The following is a 22,999-nucleotide window of genomic DNA, read 5'->3' on the forward strand; positions in this document are numbered from 1 at the left end:
TTATCACCATTTCGATATTTTGTCACACCCCTAGTTGGTAGTGTTTTTTCCCTACCCTCCCTATGCAAACCTACTCCCTTGACACAGACCACAGTTACTGTTAACACTTGTGCAACCATTATCTTAGTATCTATTACAATATTTCGTTGCATGGATCTCCCTGCACTTGAGGAAGTGTAATACCGCAAACGTCGTCGTCTGACGTTTTATTTTGAATCCTGTCTACCGGATGCACGAGGCGTGTGATCACGGCCGGCTTCACTCAAGCGATGATTTCGTAGGAGCCAGTTGTGGAGAAGAGAGAGAGCGAGAGTGAGAGAGGCAGGGAGTAAATGTGCACAGCGGCGGCGGCAAGGGAGGGAGGACAGCGCAAATAGGTGCACAACATCCTCATCATCATCGGCGGCGGAGCATCTGCCTCTTCTTCATCACCACCTCCACCGTGAAGGAGTGACATTCTCTCTCCCGGATAGCAGCGGAAGAGTCCTCAAGCCCTCCGCTCGTCCATCCACCAGCTCCCGGCGCGCACTTTCCCTCCAACCCGCTCCCCTTCTCTCCTCAGACTGGGTTTATTCTTAGCTCGGCTGTAGGAGACTGTTGTCCCCCGACATCATCGTCCCCCACGGTGGTCCTGCGTCCTCCGGGCCCTTGGGCTTATTTCTCCTACTTTGCTGAATATTTCATGGGGAAAATGGCGATCGGAGCCCCTTCCTACGGCGCGCTGTTCCTCCTGTGTATCCAAACTGTACTTCTCGTTTGTGCGTCCACGCCGACCGCCGGGACGCACCACTTCCCGCAGCACTACACGTAAGTAGCGGACGCTTCGTTTTGAAGGGGGTCGGGAGAGAAGTAGGACAGGTGGCCCCGAGAATGCACGCCTTGCTCATGTGTTACAGCACGCAACTTCCGTCTGTGATGATGCATTTATATATTATATTATATTATATTATATTATATTATATTATATTATATTATATTATATTATATTATATTATATTATATTATATTATATTATATTATATTAAAAGCTATTCGAAAAGTTGACACTTATGACCTTTAACCCTTTATAGAGCAAATGACATTTTGTTTTTCATTTGTGAAAACTTAAATATTAGCAATTATTATTCATCATTAATGTATTTTAATTATATTTTTTTTAATTATAGATTTAAAAAATGAATACAATGTCAATAAAAATATATAAATGGAATTAAAACCAGTTAAACAAATTCTCACTGGTTATGGCCCCAATTAACTATGTAAAGTTTTTATTTTTATTTATTTATTTATTTTGTGCATAGTATTTAACTCATTGGCTGCTATTAATAGCGAAAGACGTCCAATTCATTTAAAAGGGAAGAATGGCTATAAATGCTCATATTTTAGTGCCATTGACTGCCTCTCCCAATCAAATTGGATTAGACGGCTATCGCCGTCAATCGTAGCCAATGAGTTCAATGAGTGCCCTGTATGGGTTGAAAATAAACCATAATTCATGCAAGGTTATGTTATATTACATTGTGTTACCCTCTTATAGAGACACTTCTCGTGTTTGTTGTCATGGTAATGATGCATAACAAAGCACGTAGTGGACATTTTTAAAACAGGAGGAAATACTCAATTACAAAGATGAAAGAACTCAATTTGGATTAAAATTCATGAGAGCAAAGAGACATGGTAGGATGCACCGTTATGTCTAAGTCACCCCAGGATGCTCATACAAAGCAGATGATGGGGAAGTTGCATGAGGAAACTTGAAATTGAGCAATCATTTCAGTTTATGCTGGTGGTGATATTTCAAGTCGGTTCAAAACCGCAACTCGTATCATATAAGTATATCATACATTCTTTATAAGTAAAAAAAAAATCTATGACTGCAAATATTTTGAATATATTTAAATTCATTTAGTCAAAATCTGTACAATTAATAAAGGGCTGTACTGTGGTCTAGTGGTCAGTCCATATACAGTTACTGTTCTGTTGGTCCTGGTTCAAGTCTCAGCTCAAGGAAGGTGACTTGATTAATTCAGTGTTCCCAAACACACATGGCATTAGGTCAGTGCAATTTGTAAACCAAATGAATACATTTTGCACGTCTGCCTCAGAGTCGAGACCTTCTGCATTCCTATCTCAACTCTGTTCCTACCCTGTTCCCTGTGCTTGCATGCATGGTTTTTCTCTTGGTACTCCGGCTACCTGCCACGTCTTAAAAACATCATAGAAGACATTGAATTGTTCATGGGTGTGGATATGAGTGATAATGCTTGTTGAACTAGATCAGGGGTGCTCATACTTATTTTCTCCAAGAACTACTTTTCAAGACCTCCCACAATGTACCTTAAAGTGGAGTTTGCTCATAAAACATTTATGAAAATATATAAATAAATAAATATATATATATAAATGCATGTTTTTTTTGGTCTTTTTTTTATGTCGCGAGCTAACCACACTAGCGTTATGATCGACCATAGACTTCATTACTAGGTTATGAAGTCTATAGATCGACGTAATAGGCACCTCTGGACTAGATGCACTCTGATTGGCCAGGTTTTCCTCGCCAAAGTCAGATGGGATAAGCTCCAGCTCACCTGTGACACTTAATGAGACTCTCTAGTTGAATTGGTCAATACTAAATATTATTTCTTCATGTGAAATTTTTATGCCCCCCCCCCCCCCCCTCCACCCACACCCACGCACACACCCTTCCTCTTGCCTAATACGCCTGCCCATAATGAAGCCTGCCTGCATCCTCTGGGGCTTTGTTATTGAGATGATCAAGGTGACTTTGAAGGCGGCGTCACTTACCATTCACTGACGATTAACTCCAAACTGCTGTTAACGGCGCCGTATTTTTGACCGCCCGAGTCCCCGCGTAATAAAAAATCCCCAATGGAATGAAGTGAATTATTCCTGTGATTCGGATGGTCTGTGATGATTCACCCTAATCAGGTTTAGTTGTAATTCGTGTTTGTTTAAGAGCGAAGATAGTGTTTTTAGTGTTGTTATACGTTTTTGTCGATGTGACTTACAAAGATTAAACCCTTTTAGTATTGGCACTAATAAGGTGGACATCAATTTGCTTGTGATTATGATCCATGTTCTGAAATAACCCTCCATCTTTCTTGCCTTAAAATGGATTTACACTTCAAATTCAACTGCCCATTTCCAATCTAATGCCTAAATGACATGTTTGTGATGGTCTGCTCCCGTGTACATTAAAAGTCACACAAATGCTCCTGACAGAGCACATAACAGTTTATATCAGAGCTGTTTACTTACACTGTAAGAAATGCAATAAATATAAGATTTCAATCCACATTCGGAAGAGGCTTCAGTCTAATTTAAGGATTTATGATTCTGATTTTCTTCTTTTATGCCTCTTTGATAGAAAACCTTATTATTTATTTGACAGCTAAAAAAAATTGAATTGCATCCTTTATACCGTATTGGCCCGAATATAAGACGGCCCTGATTATAAGATGACCCCCTCTTTTCAAAACTCAAGTTTGAAAAAAGACTTTTTGAACACCAAATTAATTTTTATGCAGAAAATAATTACAGTACATCTGAAACAAATGATTATAACAATATATTTGAGAGAAAAGGCATGTTATTTTGCCTAATTAAAATCTTAATATCTGAACATTTAAATATGTAAACTAAAGTGCAATCACATTCGTAAATGAATGGCTTCTGGTTTTTGAAATGTAAATAAACCAATCTATTGTGATAAAACAACAAAATTGCAATAACTGTTTTAACCATCAAAGTGAAGTCTAAGTGCAACTGTAGTCTTGAAACAAATCTAAATAAGGAAAAACAATGCAATAAAGTAATGCAAACTGGTTAAACTTGAGAGTAGCTGAGATCTGTCATGACAGAACATCGCTTCAATGATATCTGGTGCCATCTAGCGTCGTGAATGGGTATAACGTCTAGACCGCGAATATAAGACGACCCCACTTTTTCAGTCTTATTTCAATGCAAAAAACACTGTCTTATATTCGGGCCACTACGGTAATATGCAGTGTACAGTGTACTTCTAAGTTTTGAGGCATTTCACCACTCAGTTGAATGAGATGTTGTCTCAAAACTTTTGATCAATGATATAAATGCAGAGTAAATTTGTTGTGTGGGATGCTGACTGACTGACTCCCAAGCGGTTTCATTTTAAGAGAATTTTCCAAATTTGAAATAATGTGAAATTACTTTCTTAAAGGACACTGGAAAATGAATTCATCGATTACTTTCAAACTATATTCATCATGTTTAAAGATAACTGGCGAAAATATGCGAAGACTGAGGGCTGTTTGGTACTCCATTGTGGAACTTCTGTATACCGCAAATAGCATTAAACTGTTTTATGAGGTTGGGCCTAAACAAGACACAACACTAGGTGAGGAAATGACACATTGAACAAGCTCTCCGATCGTCGGCAATGTTAGATCAGCGGATGCCTCCATTAGATCGTTTGCCAGCAAGCTAGCTGTTGGCTAGCGCCTCTTTTGGTGGGATACAAGCCACAGGAGAATTTAAGCAAATGTTCTCAAACATCTGGAACTGTGTCTCCATTTGAGGTATGGAGCAAAAAAAAACTATTGTGTTTGAGAGTGAAAACATCCCTTGATTTTCAAATCTCTTGGTTTTTTTCGGAGTCATTAAAATTTGGGTGGTTGATATTAACGTTCTTCTGTGTGTTCTGTCAAATGTACAAGATATTTTCAGCTTCACAGTGATTTTGTGTCACAAAAGTTAGCCGCCGTAGAATAAAACTTAATCGAGCTAAAATTAAGGAACTGTTCATCCCTTAAAGCTTGGCTGATGATGAATAGGGAACAGGTTGGCTTGCTAAAATTGACGTGTTCACAAAATAATAAATCATGTCAACATGGTAGAGCAGTTTTTAGACTGCCAAAAAAAAAAAAAAAAGCAAACTATACTAATTAAACCTTCATGTGCTCACTGAGCTGAAGATGTTGCACATGATGGTTTAATTTTAATGCATATTTTGAATGTAAATCCAAATTTTCTTTTTACCATTATATTTACTCTTCCTCTCATCCGACGTCCTAGTAAATTAAAAAGAACAGATCACTCTGTCTATATTGTGTATGTGTGTAACTGATGTGGAATGGTGCTGTCTTTGCCACTAGTCTCGTTTCTTTCCTTGAAAAAAATAACATCAATTGCAAAATTATGCACAGTATCGATTTGCACTAGTATGCATTTTAATTAAATGGATTTTTGCTGTCTGATTATCTCAGTTCATCATGAATGAATATTACGCTGCCAGGCTCTCCCGGTCTATTGCCATCAGTGCCAGCCAATGAGTTAATGGGAATAAAAAACACAATTGAACGCACGCTCTTGACGAGGAACTTAAATATATGTTTCAAGACACAAATAGCGCAAATCTGTTTGTAGTATGTCCCCTATTGTACCAAGTTTTTAATTGCTTATAGATGCCACAAGATGGCATCAAAGGACTACGTTTGTCGAAATGAAGCACCTTAACTTACTTGAAAGTGGTGCTGAATCTTTTTTAATTGCTTTGGCCTGAGTGCAAAAGCAGTGAATAAGTGAGTTTTTTTTTTCTAGTGGAAATGGAAAACCCATAAACAGACAAATTGAGAATGTGGAACCAAGACTCTGGGGAGTTCACTCATCACCCGCAGCCATAGGTTTTGAGAGTTTTTGCCATTCAGTCAAATGAGAAAGAACCTCAAAACTTTTGACCAATGGAGTAATATACATGTTGGTGATTACAGGTAATGTATATGATTAGAGATGTCCCCGATCCTGTCAGGTGATCAGAAATTGGGTCCGATCACGTCTTTTTCAGAGGATCGGAAGTTGGATGTAATTGATTGATGTAATTTTTACTCTCTCACTTTGATTGACGGCGATAGTGGTCCAATTAACTTTGACCGGGAGGGGTGGCAGTAATCAGTGCGCTAGTCAAACTAGATTGGATGTCTATGGCCGTCGATGGCAGTGAAACATGACTATTCAATGGCAGCCTTTCCAGTTAAAATGGATTTGAGGTCTACAACTGTTAGTGGTAGTGAATCAGTTAGTGGCTGCAAGCAACAAAATAATTAAAAAATAATTAAATATTATTAAATATTATAATAAAAAAGATTAATATTATATATATATATATATATAGTATATTATAATAATATAATATAAATAATATGAAATAAATAATTACAAATAATTAAACAAAATCAGTACATTGCAAAAAAATACATATACAATAGAGTTGATACTAAATATTTTTATTTACACTAGTAAAACAAACTTTGCAGAACAAAGAAAACATCCAGCGACAGCAAAAAAGTCAAGAAAATCGCAACCAAGATAGCAAAATTTATTACACAGGATGGCAAACTTTATTACACAGGATGAAAAACTTTACTTTTTAATAGTATTTTTATTGATGTAATATAAAATTGAGAATTTAAATATATATTTTTTTTCCTCCTTAAGACACTACCGTTCAAAAGTTTGGGGTCTAAGCAACCCCAAACTTTTGAACCGTAGTGTACATAATGAAAAATCCCATATGATACACTACGGTTCAAAAGTTTGGGGTTGCTTGGACCATTTCTAAGTATTGGATCAGGCCTCGTCAAATTTGTTGACTCGGACTTAAACTCACATGCAAAATTATGTGATCTGGGCATCCCTAATATCAACACAGTAAATTACCCTCACTACCCAATTTACAGCCATATAGCCGTCTCAACTTCACATTGATTTTTTTTTTATATACGTGCTAGTGCTGTCAAATTTATCGCGTTAACATGCGGTTATTAATTTTTTTAAGTTAATCACGTTAAAATATTTGATGCATTTAACACATGCATTGCCTCAAACAGGTTACAATGACGCCGTTTTTTGCACATTGAGAGCTAAGAGCAGAGAAAGACGAGTGGACTCAGGCATTCATTGGACCGCGCCGTTTATTGGCATAAGCTTCGGCAACTCCTTCACAACAAACATAAGCATCATTTAGTGAAACCACAACAAAAAAGTATTGCTATCTCTCGAAATAATAATGTTCACAAAAAGAAAAGAGAGCTGGCATTCCCAATCAAAATAGCTATGCAAAATACACGTAAAACTTACTCAGAATTTGGTCAAACTCTATTCAAACATTTTGTTTCGCTCAACATATACACTGGATGGCAATATTTAGTCACAATATACAAACTATCAGAGGTCTCGTAAGTTGTGAAGCCAGCACTCAAATGACCGTGAAGTACAATGGAATGGATGGACCCAGTAAACAGGGAACTACGGTGTCAGTCGACGGACAAAACACACTCATTGGCTTGATTTCTAAGTAATTTAAAACTCGCCATTGACACCTTGTGGTGTATTTCAATCATTACCTTACGTAGTTAAAGACACTGTGGAAGAATGGCAGGGAGCCCATGTGACGTCACCGCTTGGCGACGTCAACAACGGCGAGCAACTAGTTTATTTTTTGATTGAAAATTTCACAAATTTTATTAAAACCAAAACATGAAGAGGGGTTTTAATATAAAATTACTATAAATTGTACTAATATTTATCTTTTGAGAACTACAAGTCTTTCTATCCGTGGATCCCTTCAACAGAAAGAATGTTAATAATGTTAATGCCATCTTGTGGATTTATTGTTCTAATAAACAAATACAGTACTTATGTACAGTATGTTGAATGTATATGGCGGAAAACTCTAAGGTGACTTGAAGTTCCGCTCTGAGAACCCCAATTTGGCCAAATTTCAAAATTGTCCGATATGGTTGTGTGATACATCATTGGAAAGATTAAAATCTAAATTTTCTGGGGGAAGAAAAAATTTGAACAGGAGGGCATTTAAAATAAATAAATAATTTAAACAGCAAAACTACCTGGAGGTGAGAACACACGAGAGCAGAATTACAGACGCCATGACTTTAACGAGATATTATCGCGTACTTACCTTGTTTCGATCCACAAATTCCATGTTGCATGTGTCAAGCCACAGCTGTGAATGGCCACAGCTGGATTTTTGGGGGAATTTTATGGGTGAAACATGGTAATATAACAAGGGTCACAATGCAGAAATCACAGACATCAAGGAGCGGTCGGGATGTTCTTTTTCATATATTTACTAGGGCTGTCAAAATTATCGGGTTAATGGGCAGTAATTAATTTTTCAAATTAATCACGTTAAAATATTTGACACAATTAACGCACATGCCCCGCTCAAACAGATTAAAATGACAGTACGGTGTAATGCCCGCTTGTTCCTTGTTTTTTAATGTTTGGCGCCCTCTGCTGGCGCTTGGGTCCAACTGATATTATGGGTTAGTATGGGCATGGTGTAATTTTTGACATCAACAATGGCGAGCTACTAGTTTATTTTTTTATTGAAAATGTTACAAATTTTAATAAAACGAAAACATTAAGAGGGGTTTTAATATAAGATTTCTATAACTTGTACTAACATTTATCTTTTAAGAACTACAAGTCTTTCTATCCATGGATCACTTTAAGAGTATGTTAATAATGTTAATGCCATCTTGTTGATTTATTGTTATAATAAACAAATAGAGTACTTATGTACCGTATGTTGAATGTATATATCCGTCTTGTGTCTAATCTTTCCATTCCAACAATAATTTACAGAAAAATATGGCATATTTTATAGATGGTTTGAATTGGGATTAATTACGATTAATTAATTTTTAAGCTGTAATTAACTCGATTAAAAAAGGTTAATTGTTTGACAGCCCTAATATTTACCCTTTTAAACCTTTTTTTTTTTTTCTTTTTTTTTTTTTTGGATCGATTATTTTGTCATCTAAAATATTGGGGAAAATGCGACAGGAACAAAAAAAATACAATTAAGCAATAGTTATGAGGTAGATATCCGTGACGTTTTTACAGACGCCAATTTTTTCATTGTGACGTAATTTCTTTAAAAGTGTAAAAATATGCGAGTGAATTATTTTTCAAAGTTTTTTTTTTTTTTTTTTTTTTTTTAACTAAATATTAGACACCAATGAATCATTCTAAGCTAAAAACGACAGACATTTTGAATAATAAATATGATTAATTACCTTCGTTATATGGCTGGGTTGAAACAAAAGTGGTTGCGCGACATCTGTAAACGGGTGTTTTCAGGGTAAAAGGGACAAATTAAAAATAGTTTGGGGGCTTAATGCACCATTAATCTGCTATGGCAGCATATAGACATATTGTTCTATCAAAAAACAACAGTTGTTTTGGCTTTAAATACAGTTTTTCTTTTAAAGAGTAGTGCAAGAGCAGAAACTGCTTTTCAGTCTTGTGTTTTCCGCCATATATCCGTCTTCTGTCTTATCTTCCCATTCCAACAATAATTTACAGAAAATTATGGCATACAGTGGGGCAAATAAGTATTTAGTCAACCACTAATTGTGTAAGTTCTACCACTTGAAAATATTAGAGAGGCCTGTAATTTTCAACATGGGTAAATCTCAACCATGAGAGACAGAATGTGGGGGAAAAAAAAAAAAACAGAAAATCACATTGTTTGAGTTTTAAATAATTTATTTGCAAATCATGGTGGAAAATAAGTATTTGGTCTATACCAAAAGTTCATCTCAATCCTTTGTCATGTACCCTTTGTTGGCAATAACGGAGGCCAAACGTTTTCTGTAACTCTTCACAACCTTTTCACACACTGTTGCTGGTATTTTGGCCCATTCCTCCATGCAGATCTCCTCTAGAGCAGTGATGTTTTGGGGCTGTCGTTGGGCAACACTGACTTTCAACTCCCTCCTCACCCCGTGGCGTCAAAATGACAACAAGAACGGTGAGCAAAAATCCCAGAACCACACAGGGGGACCTAGTGAATGACCTACAAAGAGTACAGTACCAGTAACAATGCACCGCCAGGGACTCAAATCCTGCACTGCCAGACATGTCCCCCTGCTGAAGAAAGTACACGTCCAGGCCCGTCTGCAGTTCGCTAGAGAGCATTTGGATGATCCAGAAGAGGACTGGGAGAATGTGTTATGGTCAGATGAAATAAAAAAATAACTTTTTGGTAGAAACAAAGGTTCTCGTGTTTGGAGGAAAAAGAATACTGAATTGCACCACACCCACTGTGAAGCATGGGGGTGGAAACATCATGCTTTGGGGCTGTTTTTCTGAAAAGGGACCAGGACGACTGATCTGTGTAAAGGAAAGAATGAATGGGGCCATGTATCGAGAGATTTTGAGTAAAAATCTCCTTCCATCAGCAAGGGCATTGAAGATGAGACGTGGCTGGGTCTTTCAGCATGACAATGATCCCAAACACACAGCCAGGGCAACAAAGGAGTGGCATCGTAAGAAGCATTTCAAGGTCCTGGAGTGGCCTAGCCAGTCTCCAGATCTCAACCCCATAGAAAATCTGTGGAAGGAGTTGAAAGTCCGTGTTGCCCAACGACCCTCCCAAAACATCACTGCTCTAGAGGAGATATGCATGGAGGAATGGGCCAAAAGACCAGCAACAGTGTGTGAAAAGCTTGTGAAGAGTTACAGAAAACGTTTGGCCTCCGTTATTGCCAAAAAAGGGAAGGTACATTACAAAGTATTGAGATGAACTTTGGGTATTGACCAAATACTTACTTTTCACAATGATTTGCAAATAAATTCTTTAAAAATCAAACAATGTGATTTTCTGTTTTTTTTTTTTCCACATTCTGTCTCTCATGGTTGAGGTTTACCCATGTTGACAATTACATGCCTCTCTAATATTTTCAAGTGGGAGAACTTGCACAATTAGTGGTTGACTAAATACTTATTTGCCCCACTGTATTTTAGAGATGGTTTGAATTGCAAGTAATTACGAGGAATTAATTTTTAAGCTGTGATTAACTCGATTAAAAATTTTCATCGTTTGACAGCCCTAATACGTACTGTATATATACTTTTACCACCCTAGTAAGGACAAAGGTTGATGCTGGTTGACTAAAAAGTTTATTCCTTTGATCGCTGCAGTCTAGCAAGCTGTGTAGTTTTCCCTGCTCGTCTTCATATGGTTTAGTGAGTGTCCAACTGCTTTTAAATCATCTCATGAGCATCTTGATCCATTAAGTAATTTGTTACTAGCTGTGAGATGTGCACTGGTGATCACCATCCCTTTGATGTACTAATTCCAAATTTGGCTGCTGTCTGATGGAGATCAGTCCCCCACCCTCCCTGCTCGGGGTGCATTTCTGTCCGACCCAAGCAGTTTTACTGCAGAGTTGCTGATCGCAGCTCGTCCTACCAGTGCTGGCCAGATATGTGCATGCATAAGGGGAGATAGTGGGCAGCTGGGGAGGGTTGGTGGTGCTGATGACAAGACCATGCATTAGCAGATAAGAAGGTCAAGGGACCAGTGGTGGGGCACCAACCACTTAGGTAGGCTACATGCCAGGAAGTCTCTTGCTAGCTGATGTGGGGTTTTTCCTCACAACGCATTAAAGCAGATGTTTTAAAGTCTTTGTTGTGCATCCCTTGACGACTTCAAAAAGGTGCAGCGGCTTGAAAAAAATAAATAATTTCCTTCTCTCAAAAACACAAACAAACAAAAAAAAAAAACAGAATTTTTTTTCTACTGAACATTCCATTTATGAATTATGTAACTGGATGAAAAATTATTTTAGCATTTTTTAATACAGTAACCGTCATTCGTTCAGTAACTTATGAGTGCATGTGGTCTTAAAGGGATCCTCTGTTTTTAAGACAAGTAATTCTTATAGATACATGTTAGTATGAGTTATAATAATTTGATATTACAACCCCTCTTAATGTTTTTGTTTTAATAAAGTTTGAATAATTATTTTAAGTGATAGGTCGCCGTTCTTGTTACGTCGCAGTGCGTGACGTCACTGGTCCCGTTGCCGAAATTCCAGCGTGTCACTAGTTAGCTTTCTCAACATGTCGTCAGTTCTACCCTTCCTATTTGAACCAGATCTGAAAAGTGAAGAGCAGGACAGCACTGTCGGTCGTTCACAAGACAAGGTTCAGGGGAAAATGCGTGCAGCAAATACCTGATAAGACAAAAGTTGGGCAAAACTGGTGATGCGAGAGAGTCCTGTTGGGAAGTCCGGTTGGGAGCGAGAGTGTATGCTGTCCGGTGTTCGGCCGTTCCTTACCACGCGGCGAAACGTCCTACGCAATGCTAAGCGCGCTTGCGCTTGCACATGCGCACATCGGTTAGAAGCGGTGAGTACTCACTATTTTTGTTTTTATTTAGTTATCTAGAACCTTTTCACTGCCTCAAAGATACTTTTTGCATGTATTACCCTCTCATACGTTTAACCATTGTGTTTTTTTGTGTTAGCTTTGAAGCAGTTGACCACATTAGTCACGTAGTGTATTTAAACCCGTCCTTATTTGATATAACTTCATTTAAATATTTTCTGCAGGCATTTTTTTATTACGTTATTCCTGTATGCATCTAAACAAAACAAGTTTAGAGCGCACAGTAGTACTTCGGGTGTTAAATTCGACTAATGTAGACGTTTCGCCGATGTAGCAGATTTTGGCAGAACACCGGTTTTATATGCAGATATTCAAGGTAAGCATATTGCGTTTTCAAACTTATCCCAATATAATTATGTAGATTGTTAGCATCCAGAGCTGTCGTGTGCTTACAGTACAGGCCAAAGAGCACAGCTTGTGTAATCCATGTCTTGTACATTGTAACGCGTGGTAGCTAGGACACGTGTATAAAAGTACCAAAATGGGGAGAAGCTTCCACTTATGCACATTTATTCACAAAAAATAATATTTCAACCTTGACCACTCTTCACTCGGGAGCTCAGCAGTCCGCAAACACACGTTCCCTGACGAACTCCCAACATTGATGTAAGGTCCATGTCAGAGTCACTGTCGTCACTGTAGCGTGCCATAGTGCTTTAATTATTTCGTATGATAAGGGGAAAACTCCCACGAAGAATAGTCAACAAAAAAGATAGCAATAGTAATCCAAATCCGCGTTTTTTACTCACTCGAAGATCCAGGAATTAGACCGATACCATGGCAATGTCGCAGCCGCGATTAGGCCGTCGATTCCACATAATAGACTGATCCGAAAAGCCGCTGTGGGACCGACGAATCAAAAAAATCGACAGATCCGAAACCAATTAGGCTCAAGCGTATGACGTTGCACTCGCGAGGTTTCCGCCGCTATCGCCATTTTGGAAGCGGGAAACATAAACAGTGAGGCATTTCAACACAGGTCGCTCTTTAAAAATGGTTGGAAATTATTGTGCGGTAAAGAATTGCAACAACCAATCGAATAGAAAGGAGAATGTACAGCTCGACGGAACACCATTGAGTTTCTTCCGGATCCCTACATGGAGGAAAGGCGAGGGAAAGGTCATATCTGAACTTACCAAACGTCGAAGAATGGCATGGGTGGCCTCAATCAGAAGGAAGGGCATAACGTTTGATTCTTCAGTTACACACAGAATTTGCTCTATGCACTTCCACTCCGGTAAGTTAATTTCGGTTGTTAACGCAAATTTCGCTAACTTTATGCCCTAAGTCGGCCTGTTGTTAGCTATAGCTACAGCTAAACAACTAGCATGCATACATGTGCATTGTCTTCATAAGACATAATTCCTGTCATTGCTAAATGAAAAAGCTGTAATATTTTGACGTGAGAGAGTGGAAAAGAATTTGTACACAGGCTACATTTTCTGCAACAAAAAATGTGTACATCCGTGGTCACAGACTAATGTAAACACACATTGCTTATCTTTGCTAGAAAGATGGTGTTGCCTTTTGCTATGGTCATAATGTGCAGATCCTGCACCCATCCACAGCAAAACTGTTCGTAGCTTTGTAGCGATTTGTAGTTTCGGAATTGCTGATGAGTGTAGTAACTTACACCAAACACTAAATGAAGCACGATGTCCATTTCGCGTAGTGGTGGAAGCTTGTCGACATCTTTATTCCATTTGTGTTCGGCTTGCTCGTAAGGGTCAACATTGTTCACATCCTTAAAATTGCTCACATATCTGTCCTTCGCCGTGGTAACAAGTTTGTCTCTGTATTGAACTGGCGAGTTTTCCTTACATTTTTCCATCTTTGGCACTCGTAGTTGAATTGTATTTGCCGTTAAGTTTAAATGTCCCATGATGAAGACGTGCTTCCGAAATGGCTACGTTGTCGCAAATCTCACATGATCCCGTGCTGCTGTGACGTAAACGCTCGAGCCTAATATTGCAGATGCGGTGGGACTGTCGGATCCAGAAAATAGACGGATCCCTTACTTGACTGAGGATCCAGGAAAAATGTTCGGGCGCTAGTTGTAACGCGTGGTGGGTAGAATACGTGCCTACAGGGACCAAAAAGGGGGAGAACCTTCCACTTATGCACATTTATTCACTAAAAATAATAATTCCACCTTGACCACTCATTTCACTCCCCTTGTTTCCATTTGACTGGAAATTGCATCCAAAAGCAGCACATCGTGGCATTTTACTTCGCGAGTTTAGGCAGCAATGAGCAATTGTTGAACACGCTACACATTTGGAAAGCTACCAATGACGTCATCACTGCGAGGCCACAAACCATGGCGCCAACTAACGGTCAAAATATGGAGTAAATATTATAAAATATTTCCATTGATTTAACATTTTATGTGTTTCTAACAACATATTTTAGTACAAGAGAACAATTGTGGTTTATTAGAGCCTACATGTATTTAAGTCAGAGGATTACTTTAAGAAGCAGAGTCTGGCGTGGAGAGTGAAGTGGGTGTCGGGAGCTTTTTTTTTTTTTTTAAATTGTTTTTATGAAAATGTAAATTTTCTTGCCCTTTGTTCAATACCACATATTGAAGTGAACCAGCGGCTTTGTCGATCCTTGACAATGAGCATTGTTTGTATATTTAATGAGCTAACATACCTTTTATTGCTAATCATAGACGTGCAGTTATGGTGCCCATTTTTACTCTTTTTTTCTACATAGAGTGGTCCAAAAACATTAGGACTGTATGTGTAGAAGTATGACCCCTGCAAAACTTTGAAGCAGAGATTTTTGCTTGTTTGGTGTGAGTTATTTAAACCTGTGTGGCGTATGAGTGGTTAGCACGTCTACCACACAGTTTTAAGGTTCTGGTTTCAGACTTGGCTTTGCTTTCCCTGTGTGGAGTTATGTTTTCGAGAGTGGGGGTAAAAATTCCAAAAATATATCAATGTTACTTGATAAGACTAAGTAAACAGTCCTAAGCTACTGTATGAAGGTAAAGTGTTAGCAGTGGAAACCTCGGGTTATCTCGGTACGATACGATTTGTGATACACGGCCCATGATACGGCAATACAACATACATGGGTTAGGGAATTAATCTACGATATTATACGATATAACTAATGAACTAGGGTGACCATTTTATGATTTCCAAAAAAGAGGACACTCAGCCCGGCCTCGAGATACTTGAATTTTACTCGAACTTCATTCAAAGATACCTATATGATTTTAATATATTTAAAGTGTGCCTTCTCCGTCTGGATAGAAAAATTCAGTTTTATTAAAAAATAAAAATAAAAAATTATAGCCATATAGTATATAACCAAAGACACAAATTCTCAGAGGTTACTCAACAGGCTTTGTCATTCTTAAAAAATAATAACATTAAAATAAACATTTAAAAACAAACAAACAAACAGAAAAACTGTATTTAAATAATAATAATTTAATTGAAATGTAATCCAGTCAATACACACACACAGTAGGCTAAGTGCCAACTAAACAGTTTTACACATTACTATCACGACATTTGTCGTTGACAAATTGTTATTCCCACTCAATTGTTATTCTCATTCAATGTTCTAGATTGCACGCAAACAGTAACCGAAATAAACTTTTTAAGCGATTCAACCAGCATGTTTCCAATTGCAGCAGTTTAAAACTACATTAACCATGATGCCTAGTGCTGCTTAGCTCATTGACAGCTACCCTATTAACATGCATGGGTAGCTGAGGTAAGATCCAACATTGCTATAAAAGTTTACAATCATCGGCAGCACAACAATGCGACACCAAACCGGATTTTACAGATTACACCAGTACAAACCTCGGACAAAAGTCAACAGATGTCGAAAAGTAAGTTTAGCATGTGTACATACCGATAGCATGTTAGCTCCTGTCATGATGAAAGTTTGTTTGTGAATGAGAAATGACAGTTGACGGTAAAGCCAGTCTGTGACTGCGCACGCACGCGCAAATTTTCGTCTTAATTACTCTTTTGGGTACATGAGCATTTGATCATATACATATTGATTGTAATAAAAGACTTTAACAACTGTGCCGGTTCTCTGGCAACACGTCACAGGCAGCACAGTACCATAGCATTCTGTGCAAAGTGTCAGTCAATTTCAACACACGCTAATTGGTCCCATGAAAATATTGAAAACCGGACGTTTTCATGAATTTATAAAACCCCGCCGGACACCCCAGACAAGATATGAAAAGTGGACATATTCGGGCAAAAGTTGGTGTTTGGTCACCCTATAATAAACAGAAAAATAAGCTATTTTCATCCTTCTGCTGTCAATTTAAACAAGTTTAACACTAGTAGATGTCTAATCCATTTGAACTGAGAGGGTGGCCAGCCATTCTACTAATCCTAAATTTGGCTGTTCATTTGTTCTTTCCATGTAAGCTCTACCACTTCAAATTGATTGGACGTCTGTCGCCGTCAATGGCAGCCAATGTGTTAAGAAGGATACTTAGATGGAAAATTTGTTAATCACCTGTTGGTTCCTTTTATTAGACAGTGACTTATTCTTAAAATGATATATTGATTCTTGACGGAAACATCAATAACCTATTGGGATACAAAGTATCGTAACATATCACTGTATCAACATATCAATATATTTTGACACCCCTAATTGGTGTATAGTTCTTTTTCAAGACCAAGCAGACGTGGTGGCAACAACTCCACTCCTTTGCAGCAAAATTTACATTGAACCACTTAAACTGCTAATTCGAAGAAACACAAAATCATCGCTGTGGTCTGGATCTGCCACCAATGCAGATACCGATGCGGAAGATACACTCTGGCTTGAACATGGCCACCCTTGCTTGCCCACAGGGTGAAACCCAACCAATGATGTGTTCAGGTATTAATGTGAGTTGATTCGCATTGAAAATGTCCCATTTTCTTTTCCAGAATGATTCACTGGGCTGCACGCATTGAGAAGGAGCTGGAAAAAGTTCTGCAGCATGTCACTGGGACTCAGCAGATGCGATCGGTGAGTTGACGTCACGTTTTCACTCACTGCATCATTAAATACGAATGACTGTGAGTGTATGCACGAGGTGTTATCTCAGCTAATATGTTTGCCTTCCTGCATGATGCTGTGTGTGTGTGGCTGATGGCGGAGGAGAGCTGTGATTGACACTATTTCAACATGTTTTCACCATGCTCACCGGTCTTAAAATGCACCCTGACATAAATGCTTCACTACAGCCACGGCAGGTGACTGAGCTGTGAAATCCTGAATGTGAGCTGGTACTGTAGTGTCTAACGTGGTGCTGACATTAATAGTTTGCACCGATTGAGTTGACAAGGGAGGTTGCTGGAGTAAAGGTTAATGGCCGTTACTAGATGGACACCGAGAGTGCAAAATGGAGGCGAATTGATCTTTAGTGATTGTTCACTGTCTCCAAACATACTGTGCATGACATCATGTTAGGGTTTTTAGTAAACCAAGTAAGACTATATAGTAGGGCTGAACGGTATTGGAAAAAAAAAACTGACATTGTGATTTTTGGGGTTTTGCAATATATTGCGATATATACGCACAGGCCACTTTATTAGGTACACCGTGCGAGTAAGGGGTTGGACCCCTTTTGCCTTCAGAACTGCCTCAATTCTTCGTGGCATAGATTCAACAAGGTGCTGGAAGCATTCCTCAGAGAGTTTGGTCCATATTGACATGATGGCATCACCCAGTTAGTGCAGATTTGTCGGCTGCACATCCATAATGCGAATCTCCCGTTCCACCACATCCCAAAGATGCTCTATTGGATTGAGCTCTGGTGACTGTGGAGGCCATTTGAGTACAGTGAACTCATTGTCATGTTCAAGAAACCAGTCTGAGATTATTCCAGCTATATGACATGGCACATTATCCTGCTGAACGTAGCCATCAGAAGTTGGGTACATTGTGGTCATAAAGGGATGGACATGGTCAGCAACAATACTCAGTTCCAACGATGCTCAATTGGTACCAAGGGGCCCAAAGAGTGGCAAGAAAATATTCCCCACACCATTACACCACCACCACCAGCCTGAACCGTTGATACAAGGCAGGATGGATCCATGCTTTCATGTTGTTGACACCAAATTCTGACCCTACCATCCGAATGTCGCAGCAGAAATCGAGACTCATCAGACCAGGCAACGTTTTTCCAATCTTCTATTGTCCAATTTCGATGAGCTTGTGCAAATTTTAGCCTCAGTTTCCTGTTCTTAGCTGAAAGGAGTGGCACCCGGCATGGTCTTCTGTAGCTCATCTGCCTCAAAAGTTCGACGTACTGTGCGTTCAGAGATGCTCTTCTGCCTACCTTGGTTGTAACGGGTGGTTATTTGAGTCACTGTTGCCTTTCTATCAGCTCGAACCAGTCTGGCCATTCTACTCTGACCTCTGGCATCAACAAGGCGTTTCCGCCCACAGAACTGCCGCTCACTGGATATTTTTTCTTTTACGGACCATTCTCTGTAAACCCTAGAGATGGTTGTGCGTGAAAATCCCAGTAGATCAGCAGTTTCTGAAATACTCAGACCAGCCCTTCTGGCACCAACTACCATGCCACGTTCAAAGTCACTCACATCACCTTTCTTCCCCATACTGATGCTCGGTTTGAACTGCAGGAGATTGTCTTAAACCATGTCTACATGCCTAAATGCACTGAGTTGCCGCCATGTGATTGGCTGATTAGAAATTAAGTGTTAACGAGCAGTTGGACAGGTGTACCTAATAAAGTGGCCCGTGAGTGTATATTGCAATATTAAAGGGCAGATGAAGAGTTTGTCGGATTTCGGTGTAATTTGACGAATTTAAACTAACTAAAACAACTATGTCATTTTTAACGCATAACTATGAGAAGAATTTGATTTTTTTTTTTTTTTTTTTTTTTTTAAGTTATTAGCACTCTGCCAATTCTGCCTTCTCAAACCCAGAAGTGTGATTCACAGAAGGCAACAGGAGACATGGCACACTTTATCCATGGCAGCACCAGCAATAGTGATATTTCCAGCGAAAGTACCCGTTCAGGGTCGCTTTTTCATTATGATAACGATGACGAGTGCACTCAGGAAATATTATTTACAATTAATCCTTACATGTTTGAACCTCACTATTTACTATTTACCCGGCACAGCAGATGGTGGTGATGACGCCGATTGGCGACACTTCACGAAAGGAGGAGCCTATGTCTAGCATCGTGACCTCTCTTAACCTTTCTTTCCCCAGTCATTCTGTGATATAATTATCAGTAATTGCAAAAACAGACACGTAGTTAAATAGCTCTAGTATGTAATGTATCAAATTCACATGAATAGACGACCTGTCAGCTGTCCTATCCACTTATGACTGGCCAGCAGCAACAATTAAAAAAAAAACACAGGTCGCACTTCAACGAACAGGCAGTAGGATTTGCCCTCCTACATCAACAGAACTGCATCAAATTTTAGAATTTGAAAAGCCAGTAAGGGTCTACTTAGGTCTTTGAAAAAACAAAGTTGCATTCTTCTAGGCTTTCAAATCTGTCGTCGCTGAAATGTTGAAAACAAAGAAGCCATCGAGAAGCTGGGGCGAAGTTCTTCCGCTTGCCTCTTACAAAAGATGTCCTTATCCTTGCAGAAGAAGGTTTTTTGGGCCACTGATAGCGTCTCGAGACTTCATCGCTACACATTGAGATGGTATAATGAATCTCGTGAGTAAAACCCAGAAAATCCTAGCAATATATGGTGAGTGCCGTCCTTTCCTATTGGAGTGCTGGCGAGGTCTTCTGTAAATTATGTCATCAGGTAGCGGTCGGCAGCGAGGCGCGTCCCTTGTTGTTAAGGTGTTGCTATGACAGTAACTCAACAACTACGTGGTCAATTTAAATTTGTTTTCTGTAATATCAGTTTTGACACAGCGAATGATGCATTCAATACATTTTAACCGAGTAAAACACTCAAGAATTGAACTCTTCATCCGTCCTTTAAACTAGAAGAATTTTCACCAGATGACTTGAATAGCTCTGTATGGGAAGACTTTGGTTGACTCACCATGACCAAATTGTATTCATATAATACTGTTTAATCCAGGCTAAGGGGGTTCATTTGTGAATGATGACAATTGCTGTATATAAAAGGGATCCAGAAGGCCATGTCTCTGCACACTTGCTGCTTTTGTGAAACAAAACAAAAGTTTGCGTGTTAAAAAAAAAAAAAAAAATCCCACATCCTGCGATGGGACTAATGCGCATGCCCACATAACAATGGCGAAGTTCAAACAATGTATTGTGCAGGCCTACTATTTAGTTTATTAAGCTAAGTGCAACTACAATCAATGGTTTTACTGCCTTTATGGCATCTTTTTTCCTTAAACTCTGGGTTTATAGTAGCTTCGTCTGCACATCTTGTGTTGGCTGTCTTTATAGTTGCCTATGTGCATGCATCAGTGAATTTATCAAGGCCTTTAACGGGAATCGTCGCAGGGTCTGCTAAATGGTGTGCGTAGGAATGTCGTTTTCTAAATGGATGTCTAGCCATATACAGTATATGGCAGATTGAAATGTTGGCAGGATTTTTCAGCTTTTAAGTAGATCACTTCCGTCTGTCTTCTTTCTTGCCAATTTTTAATTTTTACATGCTTAAATCTTCACGCAGACTAAAATCCTGAGCGCCAATTATACTTTTGGTTTGTCCATTGGGGAAAGCAGAGAAAAAACATGGTCTGTTTAGGACCTGCTGCTGAGATCTTTTGGGGCAAGAGAAGGAATGGGTTGACCACATTATTGTAAGACTCCCAGGAACGGCAACATAATCAAACTACACCACACTAATGAGAAAAAAAAAGACCAATTATTTTTGGACATAGAACAACCATTATTCGACACGGCACTCATTTATTGTAAAATTGCCTTTGTTAACAGTTCAAACCATATCGGTGCCACAAACCATGATACCAAAACAGTTTATCATTACAAATGATCACTAGCAACCCAGTTTTATTGTATCTCAAATAAGTTGCACCCATTCAGAAACGGTGTAAAAACTGCAAATGGGTGAGTTATTCGGTTTTCCAATATATTTGAGAAAAAAAATGAAAGGTCAATTTGCAAAGAGGCGGAAAATTACTGGAATGACAGCTAATTCTGTAGATCAACTTTGACAAATATATCAATTAACACTTTTTAAAGGTATTAAGCAATACCTCCAATACGTTACCATTCCTACGACAGTTACCCTAATTTGTAAATTCAAGCAAGGCATAATCTATCATGAATTGGTCAATAAGCAGTCCATTCGTAATAAACATAAAATCAAAGATAAAACAAGCCGGTTCTGCTGTAAACTGAAGACTCTGTATTATTCTGAGAACAGAAGTTGTGGTTTTCAGTGGTGTACAACTGCTCTGCATCAGACTTTTTGACAATTCGGCCACCTAATAAAAATTCTTCTATACTTAGATAGACCTAGGATAATTTAGTTTCCAATGTGTTTATTTTTCATGACATGCATTCCGGACTCCAGTTCGTTTGTTTGTTTTTTCATTCGTTCGCTCATTCACTCACTCATTAGAGATATCACAGCTGTGTGTTAGCCCCTCAGAATTTGTGGTTTGGCACCAGGAGCAAGGGTACGGCGACCTTCTTCAGCAATCGAATTGGGGTCCCTTCTGTTATCAAATCACGGAAATGTGTGCATAAACATGAGTTCAAAAGCCGACAAGCACCATTCTGACAAAAATTTGATGACCAAGTGGCCCAGACACTTATGGGTGAAATTGTACTTAATGATCAAGTTTGCAGATTACATGAGGAAGCTTTCACGGGTGTTGGATACAATCAGGTGTGCAGACATGATTTTAAGGATAGCAGCAACAGAGAAGAAAATTGACTTTAATCAATTAATGTAATTTATCGCTACTTTGAAAGGGCATAATCTAGAGTTAATTAAATGTTAAGTGTTAGTTCACGATATTGTAGATCTGTCTTCATCGTTCAGTATCAACAAATTTGTATCACAAACATTCAAATTTCATTTCACGAGATTATTTTATATGTTAAAAATATATATTTAGCAATATATATAGCAAGTTGGAGACTCAGTTTTAGCGTCTTGCTCCAAAATTATTTGCTGTACTGGAGCTCTTTTGTTAGGATAGACAAGGAGCGTAGGCGACTGTTGAAGTGGAGGTGGAAAGGTTTTTGAGAGCCTATGGAGTGCAAATGACAAGTAGCTTTGACAATTTAGATGGATTTTCGGGTATTTTTTTTGTTTGTTTTTTATTTAACTATTTGTTATATTTATTTTGCTTCTTTGCAAGGAGTGAAGGTGGATGGAACGATAGTAGTTGCTGCATTTAAACGAAGCACATGGATGCTGTTTATAGTCTTGATCCTTCGCATTATCCTGCGTTTGATGTGCTCCAGTGTGCGATGATGAGAGGCGGCATCGGACGCCGCCATTGTTTCCACAGCCTTAGGCTTACTCCAAGCTGTTTTAATAGACACGTGTGTACAGTGCCCACACCCACGCATGCACACATTTTGATATGTATTGTAACTCATTGTATTCACTACTCAGTGTGCAGTATCAGCAGTTTGTGTGCTGTATGACAAATTTATGGACCTTTTTGGAAATGTTAAGTCTTTCAGTGCTATTTGATGATAGACGCCCAGTCATGGCTCCAGAGCTGCATGTGGCTGTTTTTAGCTTTCCATTGTGAATTTAAATTAGTTTGTCACACATCAGTCCCTTCTGAA

The 22,999-nt window shown here is 38.7% G+C and overlaps 1 protein-coding gene across 3 annotated transcripts in view; it reads left to right on the top strand.

Annotated features, from left to right (window-relative positions):
- Positions 1-265: 265 nt before the first annotated feature.
- Positions 266-22,999, top strand: part of cacna2d2a (calcium channel, voltage-dependent, alpha 2/delta subunit 2a) — a 348,071-nt gene continuing 325,337 nt past the window's right edge. For all 3 annotated transcript variants that reach the window (XM_057845730.1, XM_057845731.1, XM_057845732.1), the window contains exons 1-2: positions 266-807; positions 17,184-17,265. In XM_057845730.1, coding sequence (XP_057701713.1) covers positions 683-807; positions 17,184-17,265 — 207 coding nt within the window. In that variant the 5' untranslated portion in view covers positions 266-682. The remainder of the gene's footprint in view (positions 808-17,183; positions 17,266-22,999) is intronic.

Source organism: Corythoichthys intestinalis, chromosome 9 (assembly GCF_030265065.1).
Source record: "Corythoichthys intestinalis isolate RoL2023-P3 chromosome 9, ASM3026506v1, whole genome shotgun sequence".
Lineage (NCBI taxonomy): Eukaryota > Metazoa > Chordata > Actinopteri > Syngnathiformes > Syngnathidae > Corythoichthys > Corythoichthys intestinalis.